Source organism: Echinops telfairi, unplaced genomic scaffold (assembly GCF_000313985.2).
Source record: "Echinops telfairi isolate 266 unplaced genomic scaffold, ASM31398v2 ScPeMD7_7469;HRSCAF=8507_1, whole genome shotgun sequence".
NCBI classification, from domain to species: domain Eukaryota; kingdom Metazoa; phylum Chordata; class Mammalia; order Afrosoricida; family Tenrecidae; genus Echinops; species Echinops telfairi.
This window is the reverse complement of record NW_022111373.1, coordinates 81294928-81316136: the sequence shown is the minus strand read 5'-3', so window position 1 is coordinate 81316136 and position 21209 is coordinate 81294928. Positions and strand designations below refer to the sequence as shown.

The 21209-nt window shown below is 40.6% G+C and overlaps 1 protein-coding gene, 1 long non-coding RNA gene and 1 other non-coding gene across 3 annotated transcripts in view; 1 reads left to right on the top strand and 2 right to left on the bottom strand.

Moving 5' to 3' along the window:
• Positions 1 to 2278: 2278 nt before the first annotated feature.
• LOC123521110 lies at positions 2279 to 6734 on the bottom strand. Its single transcript, XR_006679586.1, has 3 exons — positions 6633 to 6734; positions 5709 to 5817; positions 2279 to 2553 (listed from the first exon to the last, which is right to left on the bottom strand). It is a non-coding gene; the product is annotated as an uncharacterized LOC123521110 (long non-coding RNA).
• A 6877-nt stretch (positions 6735 to 13611) lies between these two features.
• BDP1 (B double prime 1, subunit of RNA polymerase III transcription initiation factor IIIB) overlaps positions 13612 to 21209 on the top strand; it is a 104385-nt gene continuing 96787 nt past the window's right edge. The window contains exons 1-2 of the mRNA XM_045285229.1: positions 13612 to 13626; positions 13916 to 14104. Of these exons, the coding sequence (XP_045141164.1) occupies positions 13612 to 13626; positions 13916 to 14104 (204 nt within the window). The remainder of the gene's footprint in view (positions 13627 to 13915; positions 14105 to 21209) is intronic.
• Positions 18805 to 18867, bottom strand: LOC115873855. The gene has a single exon (XR_004048635.1). It is a non-coding gene; the product is annotated as a U7 small nuclear RNA (small nuclear RNA).

The following is a 21209-nucleotide window of genomic DNA, read 5'->3' as shown; positions in this document are numbered from 1 at the left end:
GCATTTGGCTATATGGATCATAACTATGAATATCCTTGAGAAGGGAATTTCAGACCTAATTGTGCTGATGCAGAACCTAGATGGATCCAGAGGTAGTTGTGTGAACATAATAAGGCAATTCTGCACGGTTTAAAATCAGGAAAGGTATGTGTCAGGGTTGTGTCCTGTCACCATACTTATTCAATCTGCATGCTGAGCAAATAATGAGAGAAAAATGTGGCATCAGGATCAGAAGGCTTATTAACAAACTGCAATATGGAAATGACACAATTTTCCTTGTTTGAAAGTAAGGAGGACTTGAAGCATTTGCTAATGAAGATCAAGGACTGCAGCCTTCTTATGGGTGACAGCCCAAGACAAAGAAGACCAAAATCTTTGCAACTATACCACTAGGCAACAGCATAATAAACAAGAGAAGAAATTGAAATTGTCAAGGACTTTTCTGGCTTGAATCAAAAAATCAATGCTCATGGAAGCAGCAGTCGAGAATTCAAAAACAAGTTGCATTTGTTAAATCTGCTGCACAAGACTCTTGAGTGTTGAAAAGCAAGAATGTTACTTTGAGGACTAAGGTGCACCTGTCTTAAGCCATAGTATTTTCAATGGCCTTGTATGCCTGTGAAAAACACTGAATTAGGACATCAGTACATTTGATCTTGGGTGTTAAGGAATATTGAATGTTAAAAAGTACCAAGAACTACCAAAGAACAAACATCTTAGAAGCCAGAATGCTCCTTTGATGCAAGGATGGCAAGACTGTCTCACTTTGGACATCAGGAGAGACTAGTCCTTGGAGTAAAAGACATCATGCTTGGTAAACTGGAAGGGGAGCAAAAAAGAGGCAGGCCCTTGATGAGATGGATTGACACAGTGGCTCCAACAATGGGCTCAAGCATGAGAATAATTGCAGGAAGGCACAGAACTGGGCAGTGTCTTGCTATGCACAGGGTCACTGATTCAGAACTTACTCGATAGCATCACTATCAAGATAGCTAAATGGCCTCTTCAAGAACTGTCAGTTCAGATAGTGGTTGGTGTATTAGGTGATTAGTAAAAATGTATGAGAAACACGAAATATTTGAATACTTTAATGGGTTCAGTCCTGTGGACTTTACATTTTATCAACCCTGGGTGACAGAATCCCATAGGATTTTCTAGGCTGTCTGTAATCTTTATGTAAGCCCTCATGTCACAGTGGATTAATTAAGCATTGGGCTGGTCATTAGAAAGTCATTCAAACCCACCAGCTGCTCCAAGGAAGAGCGTTTGCTTTGGTAAAGATTTATAGCCTACTCTGTCCTATAGGGCCCTGTGTGTCGGTACCACCTTGATGGCAGTAGCTTTTTAATCTGTGTGGGAGCCAACCATCTAGTCTTTCTCCTAGGAGCTACTGGGCAGGCTTACACCACCACCCTTTCAACCTTTCAGTTAGCAGAGCACTTAGTTACATTTCTTTTTTTTTAAATTTTATTTATTTTTTTTAGTTACATTTCTTGCTACTTCAGTGGCACTTATATTTTGAGATCTATATAAACAAACACATGGTCTCGAGCCTTCCTTTCTTGTTTTCTTATTTACATTTTCTATTTTTGGAAGAAGTCCCAAAAGACTTAAAAATGGAGCTCATCGTAAAAAGAACAAAAACCTGTTAAAGCAGTAAGCTCTTTTTAGTTACTATTCCAGGTAGTTTGTAGTCTCTCTTGCAAATCCTTCAAGCAAAGCAGCTGATTATCAGTAAAAGTATATAAATGGATTATAAATAAAAGTGACTGTAAAGTTCTACTTTAACAAATTTTAAAGGATAAACTAGATTTATTGGGGAGATCCTCTTATCCTACCACACTATCTACCTAATAAATGGTACCAATGTTCACTGCTGATAAAAAAAGAATATTCCAGCACGAAGACTATGGGACCATGAGGTAGACAGGCAGGCTTCCTGGCCCACAAAGGCCAAGGCCAAGGGACCTGTGGGTCTGAGGCTGAGGACTGCAGAGACACCAACATTTCGAGTTGGCTGTATTAAGGGGAGGTGCCGCTGTGGACCAATGACTGTTTCCTTATTGTTTTCTGATCCTGACTGGTGGTAACCTGTTAACCTCGTTCAGAAACCCCCTGCTCTGGAGCAGGGCCTCATGTGGGAAGAGAATGCTTTGAAAATGATGATGGAATCATATGTGCAAATGTGCTTGACACACTGGATGAATGCATGGATCGTGATGAGAGATGTGAGAGTCCCCAATAAAAATATTTGAGAAAAAAAAAATTCACCATTATGTTACATGCATGGTTAGTGTTTTATTTTTTGAAGAATGGTTCTAAAACATCACACTAAATCAGGTTGAAAGGTAAAGTTTAAAATAGACCGTTTTATAAGGATAAGTTATATGTAATGATGGTTCACTCTACAAAATCTTGATCTCAGAGCATATGATACACCTTGTTGGCAGGAGCACCAGGTATTCCAAACTAGCCAGTCATCATTTTTCTCTTGTCTGCATAGACTTCTTCTCGTTAGCTGCCTTCTGCTTTTGTTGCATGATCTCAGAATCCCTATAATGGGAGAAAAGGTTATTAAGTTGTTTGAAGAAAATTTCAAAGAAACTTTTTACTTTGTGCTCTCATTTATTTTCTACAAAATCCATTCAGCATAGTAGTAACCAAGTTAAAAGCTGACACAAATGGGCTTCAAAATGTTTGTGGAAAGTTTCTATGATCTTTTAACTCCATTTTCCCATGAGCTTTTTGTAGCCACCTCATATAAACACTCATGTCTTTCTTTTCATGGATGGAAACAGACTGGATAAGCAAAGCATTTAGATCTTATTTTGAGTACCATCTCTACTGTTACCATGACTTTGGGAAAATAACCTCAACGCTCTTTTAACATGGGAGCGATGCTTACGGGGTTGTTCTAACCGCTATGAACATTCCTTTGTGTGTCTGACATTAGTGACTGCAAAAACGATGGCAACCACACTTGGTGTTAGCAAAGTTAAATCACTCTATCCCTATAATGCTGAGCGTGGCGTTTTCATAACATTTAATTAATATATATATTAATATATATATAGATAACTATGAAAGTAAAAAATAAAAACAAGATAATTTTTTCCCCTGAAATTAAAAATTCAGGTGTTATAGGGCTAAATTTTCTACCCTAAACACAAGATGCAGTAAGAAGTTACCTAGAATTCTAATAGGTACCTAACTTTTAGGGCAGAAATGCTATGAAGCAATTCAGTTTCTTACAAGCCCCCAAACTAGTGATTAATAATTGATTAATATTGGCTAATAAAAATAATTAATGATAATTCAACACTAGTGATTAATAATTGATTAAAGAATAGCAGGATAATTCAGGGCACTTTTTTAACCCTTTATGTTTCTGGCTGAAACATCATATTCTATATTAACTGTAAACCATAATCTGACTGCGTGGACTAGGTAGACCATGGCTTTGATTCACAGGTTTAGGATATACTAAATGGTTATGTAGTCAAGACTTACCATCTATCGCACATTTTACAGCTTAGGCGTATGTTTTACAACAGCTGAGTTATTATTGCCATGTTTCAGATAATAAATGAAAGGCTTACAGCTAAATAATTTACCTCAAATCACAGAAAAATTTAAGTCCAGGTTCTTTGTTATTTCACAAATTTAGCATTAGATTTTAACTCAAAACGGAATAACTCTGTCCATGACAGTAAAACATTTTTGTAACGTCAACAGCACAAGCAGGAGAGAAGGAGAGAAGGAGAAAAGAGACAGGTACAAAGAGGTGTAATGGGAAATAGTGATTTTTCTGTTTGACACTTTGCTCTCCTGGGCTTGCTGTGTGGTCTTAGTAATATTACCAATGTTTAAACCTCAACTTCCTTTTCTACAGTGAAGCTAATGTCACTTTTCAGAACTGTGATGAACAGAGATGTTAAATCGTAAAGATTTAGTAAATTATGGCTACTATTGAATTATGTCAGAGTAAGCTCTTTAATAAAATAGTATTTCAGAATCATCGATCCACATCATGTTCACTTTTACTCCAAGAAAAGGAAATATCAATTTAACATAATGCTAATCGCATGAATATTATTTTTTACTGAATGAAAGTATGAAATAACAGTGAAGGGCATTGACTTTGTTAGCCAATGGTTCTTAATTCCAATTCCAATTTAATCACGTGAGGATGTTTCGAAAATTCAGGGTTAAGGCATAATTTCCAACCCAAAAAAAACAAACCCACTGCCATCAAGTCAACACTGACACCCCCCAGTGGATTTCCAGAAATGTAATTGTTTACGGGAGTAGAAAGCCCAGTCTTTCTCCCTCAGAGCTGCTGCTGGTTTTGAACTGCTGACCATGTGTATTGCAGCCCAATGCAGAACAACTACACCAATAGGGCTTCCTAAGGCATAACTTAGGTGTAATAAAACTTGTCAAACATGATCCCCAGAGCCACCAAAAGGGCAGCATTTGCACAAAAAACTAAGTTCACAAGGCAAGAAGGGGTTGGAATACTGGGTGAAGGAAAACTCAGACTCCAAGAAGAAAGTGAGTCATTACATTCAACTAATGTCACAAAACAAAGCGTGTATACATTGTTGAACAGGTTGCTAATTTTCTCAGTAAACTTTTTTTTAAAACAAAAAAGATAACACTCCTTATGTCAATCCTGTCTCATTAGCATAACAAAGATAACCTGCAACAAATGGGAGAGGCAAAATTATAAAAGTTAGGATTTACAACACACTTTTGAGGGACATAATCCATGAGGAATCCTGGTGGCATGATGCACTCATTACACGGTGAGCTCCTAAACTGCAGAGTCAGCAGTTCCAATCTACAGTTGCTTCTCGGGAGAAAGATGAAGCTTTTTTTCCCTGTAAAGATCTATAGCCTCAGAACATGATAGGGCCAGTTCTATTCTGTCCTATACAGTCTTTATGAACTGGATTTAACTCAGTGGCAGTGAATTTGGCTTGGTTCTTGGTTTAAGTCAAGCCATCCCCCTTAACGGGGAGGCATTCTACTGCAAAGAGAAGCAATCTGACATTATAAAAAAAAGTACCTGTGCGTCACAATTTTTTTTAAAAACGGAGGTAAATTTGATATAAAATTAACATGTTTAAATGAACAATTCTAGTCATTTAGTAAAGCTACAATGTTGTGCAACCAGTGTTGCCATTTATTTTATGTAATCCAGACCTCAGTAAACAACAAAATACACTGCCATCAAATCTTTCTGACTCATAGTAACCCCTTAGCACACACAATCTATTATACTGTGTTACATTCACCCTCTCCAAAGTGATGGGGTTTCAGAAGTTAGCACAGCTACACATACTTCTCTGTTATCTCCTTCAGAACAAACTATAGCCGAGTCCCTAGTTTAGGCAAGGTAGGTTGTCTGCTTCTCAATGTATCCTTCCCACTTAACTGTGTCTTCCTTGTGGAAGATGCTACAGTTGTGTTGGAGTTGCACGAGAATCTCTGCAAGGCAGCATCAGAGCTGTGCATTTTTGAACTACGGGTGAAAATGACTATCCCAAGGCTAGCCCAGAACAGGTTTTCAGTAGCTATTGTCCCTTTCTGTAGGTTTGATTGACTTCTACAAAGAGTTTTACAAGATGCTTTCTTTTTGTTCTCCAAAATGTAGCTTCAATCGAAATGCCAATACCTGAGAATCCCACTTAAGTACCACTTACCTCTGCTTCCTCTGTGAGGTAGTCAAGCTATCCTCTTTTCTTTTTCCCTTGCTAATCTCCTGGGTTTTCTTCATGTTTTTCTGGCGGGCAAGTTCTCTTTGATTTCCACCTTCCAAGAGAAACAGTGAAGTTCTTTTTCCACTTCCAAAATCATGAATCATTCCACTAAAGGGCTCCTCCTGCTCAAGTGCATCTCAAGTTTGTTTTTTAATATATAAGCCGGCAAGTTCAGCCACTGGGTGGGGATCCCAGGTCTGATAACGAGTAAGCTTAAAGGTTAATACTCGCGAGTATGAACATACCAATCAACGTATTCACGGGCTATAAATACCAGACCCTATTAAACCGACAATCCAATCCTCTGAGTCAGTATTCCAAAATAAGTTCTGGCTTTGAGGGGCGTAGGTGGAGAGAGAGACAGACAGACACAACGGGATCACAAACCACACGCGTTCAGCCCATCACAAGTCAACCTTTCTGCTAGCAATTGAAGCCGTTTTAAAAACACTACCTAGAAGGGCCAAACAAAAGAAATCGGGAGGAGGCGCAGTCGGAGCTCAGACCTCACTAGGCCTTGCGACTTGAGGTTCTACCTATACGCCTCCTGGCCTCCACCCCTCCAGGTGTGAGTCTCAGACGCGTCTCACCGTGCAAACCTGCGCCAAGGGGCAAGCGGCAGCCTGGCCTTTGGGGCCGGACTCAAAAGCCGGGGACACGGACGGCGGAACCCAGCAAAGGAAAGCGTCCCCTCCCCTCTGAGGACCGAAGCGGGGTCTCCATCCCGCCCACCAGGAAGGGGATTCACCCGCGGCCCCGGCCCTCCCGCCAGCCGCGCCCCCGGGCGGCCTCGGGCAGCCTTAGATTCCCGGTGTGGAGCGACCGGAGAAGTCCCCGCCGCTGCCCCCACCCCGGGGCAACACTCACGGGCCATGCCGACCACAGGGACAGAGCCTGGGAGAGAGCGACTCGGAGAAGCAACGGTTCCCTCGCACGCACGGCCGCCGTCACCACCCGCCGACCGGGAAGGCAGCGCGCCGGCCCTCCGCGGGGCGACGCCTCTGCGCCGTCAGCGGCCCCGCCCACGGAGACACGACAACAGCCGCCGGCGTGGCCGGCGGGCGACTGCGCGTGCGCGAGTGCTGAGTGGCGGCTGGTAGGGCGCGGATGATTGGCTCCGCCCCTAGCCTCGCTGCCACGCCCCTTGGGCGGAATCCAGAAACCTGGATTAGGTTTGCGAAAGGCGTGTTCCGGACTTTCATTGTGTACCTGGAGCTGGGATTTGACTAAACTGCCGTTCCCTCCTTTTTCCTTCAAACACAATAAGCCTGAGGACATCTGACGGAGAGCTTTTGTTCCTGGCCTTCGGTTGGCGTGAAGGAGGGGAAGAGAATCGGGTTAACTGCGAAAAGCACTGCTAGCCCTTTACACATTTTCCTCCCTTATTCTTTGACCAACCTTGCAAAGTAAGCTTCGTTGCTGTTATTTTACCCGAGAGATGACTGAGCCTGTGAGACCTTTAGCGACTGTGCTTGTTATGTGCCTTATGAAGTAGCAACGAAAATAATGTTATGGCTGGGGGGGTCATCACAATATGAGGAACTGTATTAAAGGGTTAATTAGGTATTAAACGGGTACCACTGCTATGGGTACAACAGAAAGAATCACTGCCCGATCCCGCGACTATGTTTAACGAGTAGCCATCGGTGGAAGTGAGATGCAAACTGGATACATATACCAAAGCCTGTGCCTTTCCTATTTTATCCAGGCAGCTGTCATGATTGACATTTCTTAGGAGTTTCTAGTAAGTGTACCTGTGGCTTGGACGGAGCTGTGAAAAGGGAATAGCACGGAATGCAACTTTACTACGGATTCAGAATAACCTCACACAATTTCACGTGCCTCCCACCGTATCAGAGATGAGGTGAATGAAGTTGCTCACTGCAGATTAGCAGTCAATAAACCAGTAAGTAATTAAGCCCATGCGTACCTTGCTTAACACAAGCTGGTGAATACCATGTGTACTGGTTAATCCCGCCTTGGTTGTGAAGTGTCTTGCCATTGGTAGAAATAGACATTTAAATGTGTTTTTTTTTTTTTCAGTGAATAATCATTTTCTTGACATGAACCATTCACTGCTGAAGATCAAAGACCACAGACTTAAGTGTGGATTACAACTTAATCTAAAGAAAACAAAAATTCTCACAACTGTATCACACGAAATGCAGGTATTTTAGCCTGGAGTGTGGCACAGCCAATATTCTCACTCCAAGTTAGAGAAAGAAAGAAAACTTGTGTGTGTGTGTTCTGTAATACTTTATTATTTATTTATTTTTGTCTTTGAGGGAGAGATCATTTTATTATTTTTTATTAATCATTTAATTTGGGGGGCTCTTACAAATCTTATAACAGTCCATCATTCAATTGTATTAAGCACACTTGTACATATGTTGCCATCAACATTTCCAAAACATTTTCTTTCTCCTTGAGCCATTGGTATCAGCTCCTCTTTTTTTTCCCCTCCCTTTTCCACCCTCCCACCCTTGTGAATCCTCGATCAATTATATATATTATTATTATTATTTCGTGTCTTTCACTGTTGTCTCCCTTCACTCACATTTCTGTTATTTGTCCCAGGGGGGTGCTATATATGTCCAACCTTGTGATAGGTTCCCTCTTTCTTCCCCTCCCCTCCTCCAATATCCCCCTACCCTCATGAAAGAGAACCTTTTATTAGAAAGCGATACCAATACAGAGACTGATAGCAATACAGGTTGTCTTTGTGGTATAGACTTTGAAATCAGAATATGTAGAGAATGCATACCTCTAACTTGGAGTTATACTTTGGAGAATCATGTATAAATGTTTTACATTAGCTCAGTTTTCAGGGTAACCACAGGAAACAATTGTTGCTCATGATCAAGCAAACAGAACAATAAGGTTCTTTAAGTCTTTAAGTCTTAGGCCAGTCTCTGGATGTCTTTGTCTACAAACCACATAGAGGGCCCAACTTATAATCACTAGCAGGTAAATAAGAGAAGACTCCTATGGTTATCTGGCCACTCTAGGTAACACCATATTCAACCTGTTTATCATTGCATAATTCATAAAAATTTTGTAGAGACCGCATCATGTAAAGTACCTTAAGCTAACTGCATGTAGTACGGGAGATTTTACGTAGCTACATTAAAGAAAATTAATTAGGTTACAAATGAACCGATAGACAGCATGAAGATGAACAGTAAAATGTTGAAGTTGTCAAGGACTTCATTTTGCTTAGGTTCATAATCAATGCTAATGAAAGCACTCTAGAAATCAAATAATGTATTGCATTGGGAAGATCTGCTGCATAAGACCTCTTTAAATTTTTTAAAAACAATTTATTGGGGCTCATACAATTCATCACAATACATAGATCAATTGTGTGAAGCACATCTATACATTTGTTGCCCTCATTATTCCCAAAATTCGCTTTCCTCTTGGAACCTCTAAATTCTTATTGCGCAAAGATGTCACTCTGAGGATACTTTTCTGACCCACTTAAAGTGTATATAAAACTGGACAATGAATAAGGAAGAATTGGTGCATTTTAATTATGCTGTTGGCAAAGAATAGTGAAAGCATCATTGAGTGCCAGAACAACAAGCATTTCTTTGTTGAAGGAAGCACAGGTAGAGTGCTCTTCAGAGGAACTGTGCGCCTTTGTCTCGCATGTTTGGGACACATTATCAGGAGAGGCCAGCCCCTGGGATAGGACATCATGCTTGGTGAAGGAGAGAGAGAGAGAGAGAGAGAGAGAGAGAGAGAGAGAGAGAGAGAGAGAGAGAGAGAGAGACAGAGAGAGAGAGAAACTCACAAAAGTGTTGAAAGCCCAATTTTATCAATGAACAACTTGAACAACTTATTTGTGTTAAAAGATTCCTTACTTGTAAAATTAGATAATGGTAATTTGAGCAAGGGGAAAAGATGGACTTTGGGCAGGGGCTTTTTTAGCGAGACCTTGGAGAAGGAGAGGAGTGAAAGAATTGGAAAATCAGCGATAGAGCTGTCCTGTTTGTGTTCTCAATTTACAGTCTAATTGAACTTTTTCAACTGACTCAAAGACATCCATATTCGTGCCCTTCCCAATGAAAGGTGACCCAACAGAATGTAGAAATTGTTGAAAAAATGTTATTAATATTACATGCAAGTAAAATTTTGTTGAAGATAATTTTAAAATGCCTGCAACAATAATACATCAACAGGGAATTTCTAGAAATTTTTGCTGTAGTCAGAAGAGGTAGTGGGACCAGGGATATCATTGCTGACATCAGATAGATCTTGATTGAAAGTAGAGAATACCAGGAAAATGTTTACCTGCGTTTTACTGACTGTGCAAAACTTTTGATTGAGTGAACATAACAAATTACAGAATAGCATTGTGAAGAATACGAATTGTAGGACACTTAAATGCACTCATGAGGAACCAATATACAGACTAAGAAACAGTGGTTTTAAAAGAACAAAGGGATAATGTATGGTTTAAAATCAGGAAAGTTTTGCATCAAGGTTGTATCCTGCCATCATACTTATTCAGTTTTTATGCTGAGCAAATAATGGAGAATCTGGAGTATATGAAGAAAAACATGGCATTAGGGTTGGAGGAGGGGTTATTATAACTTGTGACATGTAGATGACACAACCTGCTTACTGAAAGCGAAGAGCACTTGAAGCATTTACTTATGAAGAATACAACCTTCAGTATGGATTTCAACTCAACAAAGTGGAAATAAAAATCCTTACAACTGAATTTTTAAACACATTGAGCACAAATTAATTGTGATCATGTGGAATCTGTTCATAGATCAAGAAGCAATTACTCAAACAGAACAAGGTGATATTAAATAGTTTACAATAAAAAAAAGTATGTGTCAAGGTTGTATCCTTTCACTATACAATGTAAAAAATACCAAATCCCCATAATCGGACAAATAAGCAACATCAAGATAAATGGAGAGAAAGATTGACGTCATTGTTTACCCACATTCCAGATACTATCCCTTGGAGGACGCTGGAATGATCCATGGAAGCTGCAAAAGCAGATACCTACACTTTATTCTGGATTGTAGGCTACAGTGCAACATTGTTTCACTGCTATGGGGTAGAGTGATTTTTTTTTTTTTTTAAGGAGGCAGTAGGTCAAATAAATTTGAGAACCCGTGGGAATTGTCAAGCATATCATTTTACTTGGGTCTACAATTAAAACATTAATAGAAGCAGCAGTCAATAAACAATGTATTACATTAAGCAAATATGTTGTGAAAGATCTGTTAAACAGCCAAGGTTTCACTTTGAGGACTAAGATGTGCATGTCCTTAAGTCAGGGTATTTTGAAGGGCCTCATTTGCCTATGCAAGTTAGACAATGAATAAGGAAGACAAGAAGAATTGATGCATTTGAATTATGGTGTTGGTGAAGAATATTGAAAGTAGCCTGGATTCCAGAAGAACAAGTAGAACTTTTGGAAGAAGTACAGCCAAAATGCTCCATAGAAACCAGGATGGTGAGTTCTTATATATTTTGTACATGTTATTAGGAGTGACTAGTCCCTGGAAAAGGACATCATGCTTGGTAAAGTAGAAAGGCAGCCTAAAAGAGGAAGACCCCCGCCCCACCAAGGATATGAACTGACACAGTGTCTATAACAATGGACTCAACAACAATTGTGAGAAAATTGCAGGCAGTGTTTCATTATGTTGTACATATAGGGTCACTATTAGTTGGAACCAACTGGACTGCACCTGTCAACAACAACAACGTGAGACAAATCTTTTGTAAATGACTTCTTTATTATTTATTTATTTATATCATTTTATTGGGGGCTCTTACAGCTCTTACATCAATTTTATTGAGCATATTTGTACATATATTATCATTTTCTAAACATTTACTTTCTATTTGAGCCCTTGGTATCAGCTCCTCTTTTGTCCCTCCCTCCCATCCTCATGACCCCTTGATAAATTAGAAATTATTGCTTTCATATCTTACACTGACAGCTGTCTCCCTTCACCCACTTTTCTGTTGAAAAGACCTCCTTAAAGTGCTTAAAAGCATGGATGAGCCCTATAGGACCAGTGGTGTGAGTGGCAAAACAGGGAGGGTAAAGGGAGAATGGGTAGGAAAGAGGGAACCGATTACATGGAACTGTGTGTGACCTCCTCCCTGGGGGACAGACAACCGAAAAGTGGGTGAAGGGAGAAGTCGGACAGGGCAAGATATGACAAAATACCCATTTATAAACTATCAAGGGCTCATGTGGGAGAGGGGAGCGGGGAGGGAGGGGAAAAATGAGGACCTAATGTTGGGGGTTTAAATGGAGAGAAAATGTTTTGAGAAATGATGTACAAATACGCTTTACACAATTGATGTGTGTATGGATTGGGATAACAGTTGTATGAGCCCCTAATAAAATGTTTAAAAAAAAAAAAAGTGCTTAAAAGCAAAGATATTACTTTGAACTCTAAGTCTAAGGAGTGTCTGACCCCATCCATCACATTTTGATTGCCTCATATTCACTTGAAAGCTGGACAATGAATAAGACGACTAAAAAGAATGGGTTCCTTACCATGGGCTACCAGAAGAATGAACACATTTGTGATCTGAAAAGTATAGTCAGGATGCACCTTTGGATGCTTTCAAGCCTTGGCTTTATGTGTTTTGGATATGGTATCAGGAGGGACCAGTTGCTGGTGCAGGACCTCATGCTTGGTAGAGGGTCAGTGAAAAAGAGAGATACTCAATTGGATGGATTGGCCTAGTTACTGCAACAATAGGTTTAAGGATCATGACTGAGGATAGTACAAGACTAGCTAGTATTTCATTCATTATGACTAGATTTGATTTGATGGCACCTAACAGCAGCAAAAACATGCCAAAGGCCAGGGTCCAATGCACGTCATTTGCAACAACCTGGCTATCAGTGGAGGCTTGTATCTTGCTATGATACTGTTCAGATTTTAATCGACTTCTAAACTAAGAAAGAAAAAAAGGTCGGCCTATCTACTTTGAAAGTCAGCTAATGAAAGTCCTATGGATCATATAGTGCTTAAATTTGGAGCATTATTTTGTAGGAGGCTAAAGTTTACAGTAAGAACCCTAAATCCATTTGGACTCTCCAAATAAACTTAGCCTCCATTGAGTCCCTTCTGATCGTTCACTAGCAATGTTAAAAGCTTTGTTCTCAGAGTGTGTTTGCTGCCACGCATCTACCTAGCCTAGGGCAGGCTAGCCTCGCTTTCAGAGAATCGTTTGGGCATGCCCTTGATGGAAATTGGCCTGCCAGGGTTGCATGCCCAGACCATCGGAGGGCCTCACAATCAATCTTGTGAACTTTTCTAATCGGCAATAATCTATGTGTCCCAATCGTGGTCTTTTTCCATTTCTTATATTCGACTATGCTGCTAATAATGATTTTATGTCAAATTTCCTTAGTTTTCCACACTTAATAATTTAGCGATGTGGCCGTGAGAATTTAGGTTATCATTATGGTCTCATCACGATAGTCTCCTGCATAGGGGTTATTCGGTTTGTTTTTTGTTTTGGTCTATGTCTTTGTCTTGCTTAACACTTAATAAAGGTGTTTCAATAAAATACATTTGAATTAAGGGGCTTTTTTAACGCTAGAACAGACAACAGGTCCGAGTCACATAATCACGGGATGGAGCAGAAGCAGGCAGACAGACGTTCCTTTAAGGCCGCCGCGAGTCCGTAGTCGGCTTGACGTACTGAGAACAGCAGCAACAGCAAAAACAAGCCTGCAGACGAGGAGCGTCGGGCTCGGTTCTCAATTTCCGGTTTGTAACCACAGCCTGTGCATAGCTTTGCAGTTTCCATGGCTCTGGGCGCTGTGCTTCGGACGTCACGCCGCATGGGTGGCGGCGCTGTCTGATGACGTAGCAGTTCCGGCGCCCTCTGAGGGCGGGCGCTGAGTAGAGAGGGAAACTTGGCTAGGGCTGGGCAGGGTCATGAAGAAGAGGCGGCGGCGGGGGGAAGGTGGAGGTGGTGGGGGCGCGAAGCTGCGGTAGCTCTCTGCTGGACTGGTGGGGAAGCTTTGTGGAAAAGGGGTAGTTACCCCTCTTCCGGGCAGCGGCCGGGGCTCGGGGTACAGAGCGGCCGCGGGGCCGCTTCCCCGGGCCCCCTGGCTCCGCCATGTTCCGCCGGGCACGCCTTAGTGTGAAGCCAAACGTCAAGTCTGGGATAGGCACCAGAGGGGCCACCGCGTGTATCCCCCAGCGTGGAAAGGAGGCTGCCAAGCCGCCGGAGCCGGTAGCAGCCTCTGCTCCGAAGCCATCAGAACCAGCAGATGGCCCCTTGGTGGATTTGGGAGGAACGGAACCCCAAGAAAAGGCTCCGAGGAGCAGGTAAGCGCCTACAGAGGGGAGCAAATTTGTCTGCCCCTCCCCTTAGGCCCTGTCACATGGAAGCGGAGATGAGTAACTACCTAAGGTGTGCTCTTGCATTGTCATTCATTTTAGGTGTTAGGAAACCATTATCCCTCTGATCGGAGCTTATGTCCTGTGTGTATTTAGTAAGGGTCTTTGGAATCTCGGGGACCAGGGCCAGGGTGGGTGACTGTGTCTTCTAGTGATGGTGGGGAATCTGGGGTTAACACTCGTGAAGTGAAGACTGCTGCTGTTCGTGGATAATTTAATTTTCATTATTCTGGACTGCTTTGGGAGGAAAGTATTTTAAAATACACAATTATTTCCAAAAGGAGAAAACTAGTGTTGCACTGGTTCTGCTGAATGTCAATGAGCAGTAGGTCTGATGACTTGCTTTGGCTTCAGTGCTTTGAAGGTGTGCCCCTTTAAATACGGTGACCATGCTTTCTAATAGGAAAAGCATGGCTTTAGCTTCAGGTACCACTAGGATTCAGGACCCAGGACCTGTCAGCTGATTTTAAACAACATAGTAGACATTTCTTGGGCAGAACTTATTCATCTGTAAAGTGGAGTAATATTATAACGTCTTGGGGGGAGATAAGTGATAGCATAAACAACACCCCCCAAAACAAACAAACCAATTTTACTGACATGTAATTCACATAACATACAGTTTAGTGCTTTGAATGTGTTAAAAAGAGCTGTGAACTCATTGCCATAATACATTTTGCAACAGTTTCTTCATTTTTATGCTCAATGTTACTAGCTCCACATCTCCCCCTCCCCCCAACCTCCCCTAAGGATATAAACTTTCTTGTTCAGAATATGGCAGAGTAGCAACTCAAAGATGACTAGTTTTATGTTTGTTTTCTTTTTAAAGATGATGGGGCAGTTGAAGTTAAGACATACTAGGTGGACTAGGGCTGTGTTTCTGTATTATATATGCAAGGAAGCCAGTTAACAACCAACCTTGTTAAGAGACAGTGAGATGGTACAAAATCGTATGCTGTGACAGGAAGGTGAACATTTTTTCCCCCTTTCTTTTTGGCTCAACTTCCTCTGTTGGCCTGAGCTGTTTTGAATATGGGTGCTTATTTTGTTCAGAATGTAAACTTAAATAAAAACAAAACAAACTCACTGTCGTCAAGTCAATTCTAACTCACAGTAAGCCCATAAGACAGAGTAGAACTGCCACTGTGGGTTTCAAATACTGTAGCTCTTTATGGGAATCAAAAGCTTGGTCTTTCTCCAGTGGATTCGTTGGTGCTTTTGAACTGCAGACTTTGGGATTAGCAGCCCAATATGTAATCCACTCTGCCACCAGATAACTAGTGATGCTTAAAATAATTTCCAAATATATAAATCTCTTTCACATTTTCCCACCAAAATGGAATATAAATATTAAACCCACTACTATAGAGTCGATCTCCACTTATAGTGACCCTATAGGACAGAGTAGAACTGTCCTATGGGATTTTCAAGGTTGCTAATAGTCAACTGTTACATCTTTCTTCCAGAGTGACTGGTGGGCTCAAACTATCTAACTTTTGGTTAGTAGCTTAGCACTCTTAACCACAGTTCAAGTAGGGCTTCTCATCAAAATACTAGTTTACAGGCATCTGACTCAATCCATGCTATTTTCAGTTGCCTCATTTTTTAAGTCCCTGGGACAGGAACTTGCAACTTAATGAACGTAGGGGAAGGGACAGATTGCCTGTTAGTTTTTCCAGAACTTGTCAAGCAGCAGATGCTCCCTGTCACCATTGGGCTCTAAACCCCCGGTGAACCTGCCTCTAGCTGCCTGGGAATTGATGAGTATGCAGGGCAGACGGTGGCATCGGAGACTCCAGGGCATGCATGGACTCCCTGTGGTGATGGTGGGCCCCACACCTGATGGGAGGCAGCTGGTTCTGACTTTGCTTCGATCTGTACTTGATAGTGCTTTGGCCCTATCCACAGTTGGGCACAATGCATTGACTCTAGACCCAGACCAAGGCCACGACTGACCTTGGCTCTGAATCATGCAGCCTAAGCAGGGTACCAGGCTCCCAGGACAGCTGGGTGGGAGACTCCAAGCAAAAGAGGGGCAAGATTTCTGACCACTACAGCAGAGGTGAGTGCCTTTTGCAGCTTGGGGTTACTGCCTCAGATGTTGAAGTCTTCATTGTATGATTATGTTAAAGATGTTTTACTGTTTCTTTAATATTTTCCTATGCATATAGAGGTACACAACATTAAAAATTTGACTAACTGATGAGACCATATTTAACTCCCAATTTATGTATCAATTAGACTAAAGGAAGATTTAAGATCGGAACTAGTTTGTAATCTGGGGACTACCTGTATATGGATGCATGAAAATAGAGAATTTAATAAATCAAGACACTTAAATTTGAGGATATTTAATATATTCTTTGAGTTAACATTTAGAAACTATCCATTGGAAGTGCTTACTTGTCTATATCAAGAAATTTGGAAGACAGTTAACTGGCCATGTAATTGCACTTTGTACCATGTACTTTGGACATGTAAGAGATCCATAGTTGTTCCCATTCTGAAGAAAAGTGATCCAACAGAATGTGAAAATGATTATATCTTACACACATCATTAATATTACACAAAAGTAAAATTTTGCTGCAGATAATTAGAAAACAATTAAAATAGTACATCCACAGGGTACTGTGAGAAACTCAAGCTCCTTCCAATCACAAGAGGACTTGGAAATGAGGGATAACATTACTGACATCAGAGGGATCTTGACTGAAAGCAGAATACCAGAAATATTTTTATTTGTGTTTTATTGACTCTGCAAAGCTTTGTTAACTGTGTGTATCATAACAAATTATGAAAGATGGTAATTCCAGAACACTTAAAATGTTCATGCACCTGCTTGTAGACCAAGAGGCAGTTGTTTCAACAGAACAAGGGGAGACTGCGTGGTCTAAAATCAAAAGTGTGTGTGTGTGAAAGTGTGTGTCAGGGCTGTATCCTTTCACCATATTTACTTAGTCTATGCTAAGTTGATAAACTGGACTATATGAAGATGAATGTGCCATCATTCCTAGAGGAAGGTTTACTAGCAACCTGTGATAAACATGACTACCTTCCTTGTTGAACTTGAAGAGGACTTGAAGCTCTTACTCATGAAGATGAAATATACAACCTTCAGTGTAGATTATAACTCAGAGTAAGGAAACCTATATTCTCATCCCTGGACCAAGAAGAGAACACCATGACCAAATAAGTAAAGATTGAGGTTGCCAAGGGTTTAATTTTGCTTTGCTCTGCAATTAGTGCTCATCAAATCAGTTGCCAAGAAATCCAGCGACATAATCCATTGGGCAATCCGCTTCAGAAGAGCTCTGTAAAGTGTTAATGAAAAGCACAGATGTCACCAGAGGACTAGGTGCATCTGACTCAAGCCAGGCTATTTTCTTTCTTTTCTTTTTTTAAATCATTTTATTGGGGCTCATACAATTCCTATCACAATCCATACATACATTGTGTCAAGCACATATGTACATTTGTTGCCATCATCCTCAAAACATTTGCTTTTTACTTGAGCCCTTAATATCGGCTGCTCACTTTTCCCCCTCCCTCCCCATTCCCCCCTCCCTCATGAACCCTTCATACTTCATAAATTATTATTTTGTCATATGTTACACTGTCTGACACTCCCCCTGCCCTTTCTCTGCTCTCCATCCCCCAGGGAGGAGACTATACTTAGATTTTTGTACAGTGAACCCTCGCCACTTCACGCTTCGACTTCCGCGGCTTCACTCTATCGCAGTTTTTGCGTAACAGCGCATGCTCTTTCATTACTGCCACTGATTGGCTCATACTGTACACGCTTGATGCCATAAATAATATAATAAATAGTAAATGATAATTGTAACGTCCAAAATGTTTTACTGTATTTTCCCTTTTTCGTTTAATAAATTGGGTAATTCGAGTGTAATGGTGACTAAAGGGTGTTTTTTCATGTCCTCTATGCTCTAACTACGAAAATATTTGATTTACAAATAAGGAATCCTACTTCGCGGAATTTCATTTATCACGGTAGGGTCTAGAACTGATTAACCGCGATAAACGAGGGTTCACTGTAGTTGGTTTCCCCTTTCTACCCCATAATCCCTCCACCCTCCAGGCATTGCCACTCTCACCACTGGTCCTGCAGGAGTCATCTGTCCTGGATTCCCTGTTTCCAGTTGCTATCTTTACCAATGTACATCCTCTGGTCTAGCCAGATTTGTAAGGTAGAATTGGGATCATGATAGTGGGGGTTGTGTGAAGAAGCATTTAGGAACTAGAGGAAAGTTGTATGTTTCATCGTTGCTACCCTGCACTCTGACTGGCTCATCTCCTCCCCACAACCCTTCAGTAAGGGGTTGTCCAGTTGCCTACTGATGGGCTTTGAGTCTCCACTCTGCACTCACCCACATTTACAATGATACGATTTTTTGAAGCCAGGCTATTTTCAATGGTCTCAATACATGTGAAACCTGGTTGAGGAATAAGGAAGGTAGAAGAATTATTGTTGCATTTGAGTTGCAGTATTGTCAAAGAAGATTGAAGACTATGAACTGGCAGGAAAACAAATCTGTCTTAAGAGAAGTACAGCCAGGTTCCTTAGAGGCAAGTTGACAATTAAAGACTGGACTTACGGCTTGGGGGCGGTAGGGGTGTTTCTGGAAAGAACCAGAAAACCTGCTAGACAGATTCTAAAAGAACTGTAGCTCTTAGGATGACAGAATTTTGTCTCGTGCTTTGGACATGCTATCAGAAAGGACCAGTCCTTGGAGAAGGACCTCATGCTTCTCCAAGGTCAGTGAGAAAGAGCAAGACCTACAATGAGATACTACATTGATTCTGGCTGCAACTATGCTTTCAAGCGCAGCGTTGATTGTGGATCTGGCGTAGGAGCAGGCAGTGTTTTATTATGCTACACTTAGGGTTGCTATGAGTCATAACTGATTATACAGCACCGTCCAGCAACTTTGTTTTTTATCCAGTGTTTGTTTTGTGGGGGGCCTTGTTGCACAGTGGTTAAAGCACTAGGTTGCTAACTGAAAGACAGATTGTTTGAACCTATCTACCCATTCTCTATGAGAGAAAGATGTGGCCGCCTACTCCATAAAGCGTTAGCTTTGGCAGCACTATGGGCTAGCTTATTCTTTCCTTGTTGTGCGTCAGCATTGACTCTGGCATAGTGGGGTTTGGTTTCTGGTTACTAGTCATAAAATAGTCTGTATCCAACAGATTGGGATAAAATGCAGAAGAAGATGCATGTATCATTTTTAAAAGGTTGAGAAAAACGTTTAAGTTGAAGAAATGTTCATAGAAAAGGTTATTTTGCCCCCAATAAAATGGTTAAAAAGAAAAGAAAAAGGTCATGGGCAAATGGACTGGAAAGAAAATAAAATTGTTGTATGAGCCCTTAATAAAATGATAAAAAAAAAGAAAATTTAATTTTTCTCTTAATGAAAAAAAAAGGAGCGGTGATTTTGTGGCTAAGAATTTGCTATTTTTATTCAAAACTAATTTTAACATGAGAAAAGTAGATTTTCTGCTTTTAATCCTTGACTAAACCTACTCTTTTATTGACTTTAGCTTATCCTGAAATTCTGTATCCAATTTGAACAGTATCTAATATGTTATTTAGTGTGAGTACGTTAGCTGTATTATTTGAAGAAGAACGTGGCATCAGGATTGGAGGAGGCTTATTAACAACCTCTGGTATACAAATGACTCAACCTTGCTTGCTCCAAGTGAGGAGGACTTGAAGCACTTGTTGACAAAGATAAGGATTGCAGCCTTCAGTACAGATTACAATTCAATGTCAAGAAGATGAAAATCCTTACAACTGGACTAATAGGTAACATCATAAAAAATGGAGAGATGGTTGAAATTGTCAAAGATTTTATCTTGTTTGGATCCATAATCAGTGCTCATGGAAGCAGCAGCCAAGAGATCAAACATTTTGAAACTGATTGTGGTAACAATTGTACAATACTTCTTGACACGATTGAACTATGAAATGATAGAATATCTGCATTACCTCCCAATAAAATCTTGGGGGGAAAAAAGAATCAACACATTGCACTGGGTAAATCTGCAGAAGACCTCTTTAGAGTATTGAAAAAACAAGGATGTTGCTGTGGAGGACTAAGGTGCCCCTGAAAACCATGTGCTTTTAGCCTCAGGCATGTGAGAGTGGGACATTGGATAAAGAAGACTGAAGAAGAATCAATGTGTTTGAATTGTGGTGCTGGAGAAAACTATAATAAGTACCATGGGCTACTAAAAGGACAAACCCCTCTATTTTGGAAGAAGTACAGCCAGAGTGCTCCTTAGAGGGAAGGATGCAAGGATGTTGAGACTTTGTCTTACATATTTTGGACATGTTGTTAAGAAAGGCCAGTCACTGGAAAAGGTAAAGTACAGGGCAGGCCTTCAAGGAGATGGATGCAGCAATGGGCTCAAGCATGGGAACAATTGTGAGGATGGTGCAGGATAGGGCAGTGCTTTGTGTGTTTAGGGTCGCCATGAGTCGGAACCAGCTTGATGCTTCCTGACCAACAGCAAACTTCTTTTTGAGTGAAGAATTAATTCTAATGTCTTGTATTAATACAGTCATGTTTACCAGAAGAGAAATAATTTCTACCCCAAACAAATTTGGTTTGGTTAATGTAGTTCAGTGTATATTTTCAAATATAATATAGATATCTCAGAAGTTTAAAGTTTTGCATATTTTGTGATCTCAGGTTGATAATTAAATACTGGCAATTTAGACTAGTTCAAGGGATGGCAGTTGAATTATAAATTTTATTTTAAAAAAACTCAATTATCTAATAATTCAAATTAGGAAAATTAAGCTTTGTTCTATAGCATAGTTTTGTTCTTATTTTTAAGAGAAGCCCACACCAAACTGTGTGTTCATATGTGCCTTGGGACTTACAGCTTGAAAAAGATTTGTAGTTTCTCATTTATCTATCTATCTATCTATCTATCTATCTATCTATCTATCTATCTATCTAAATCATTTTATTAGGGGCTCATACAACTCTTATCATAATCCATACA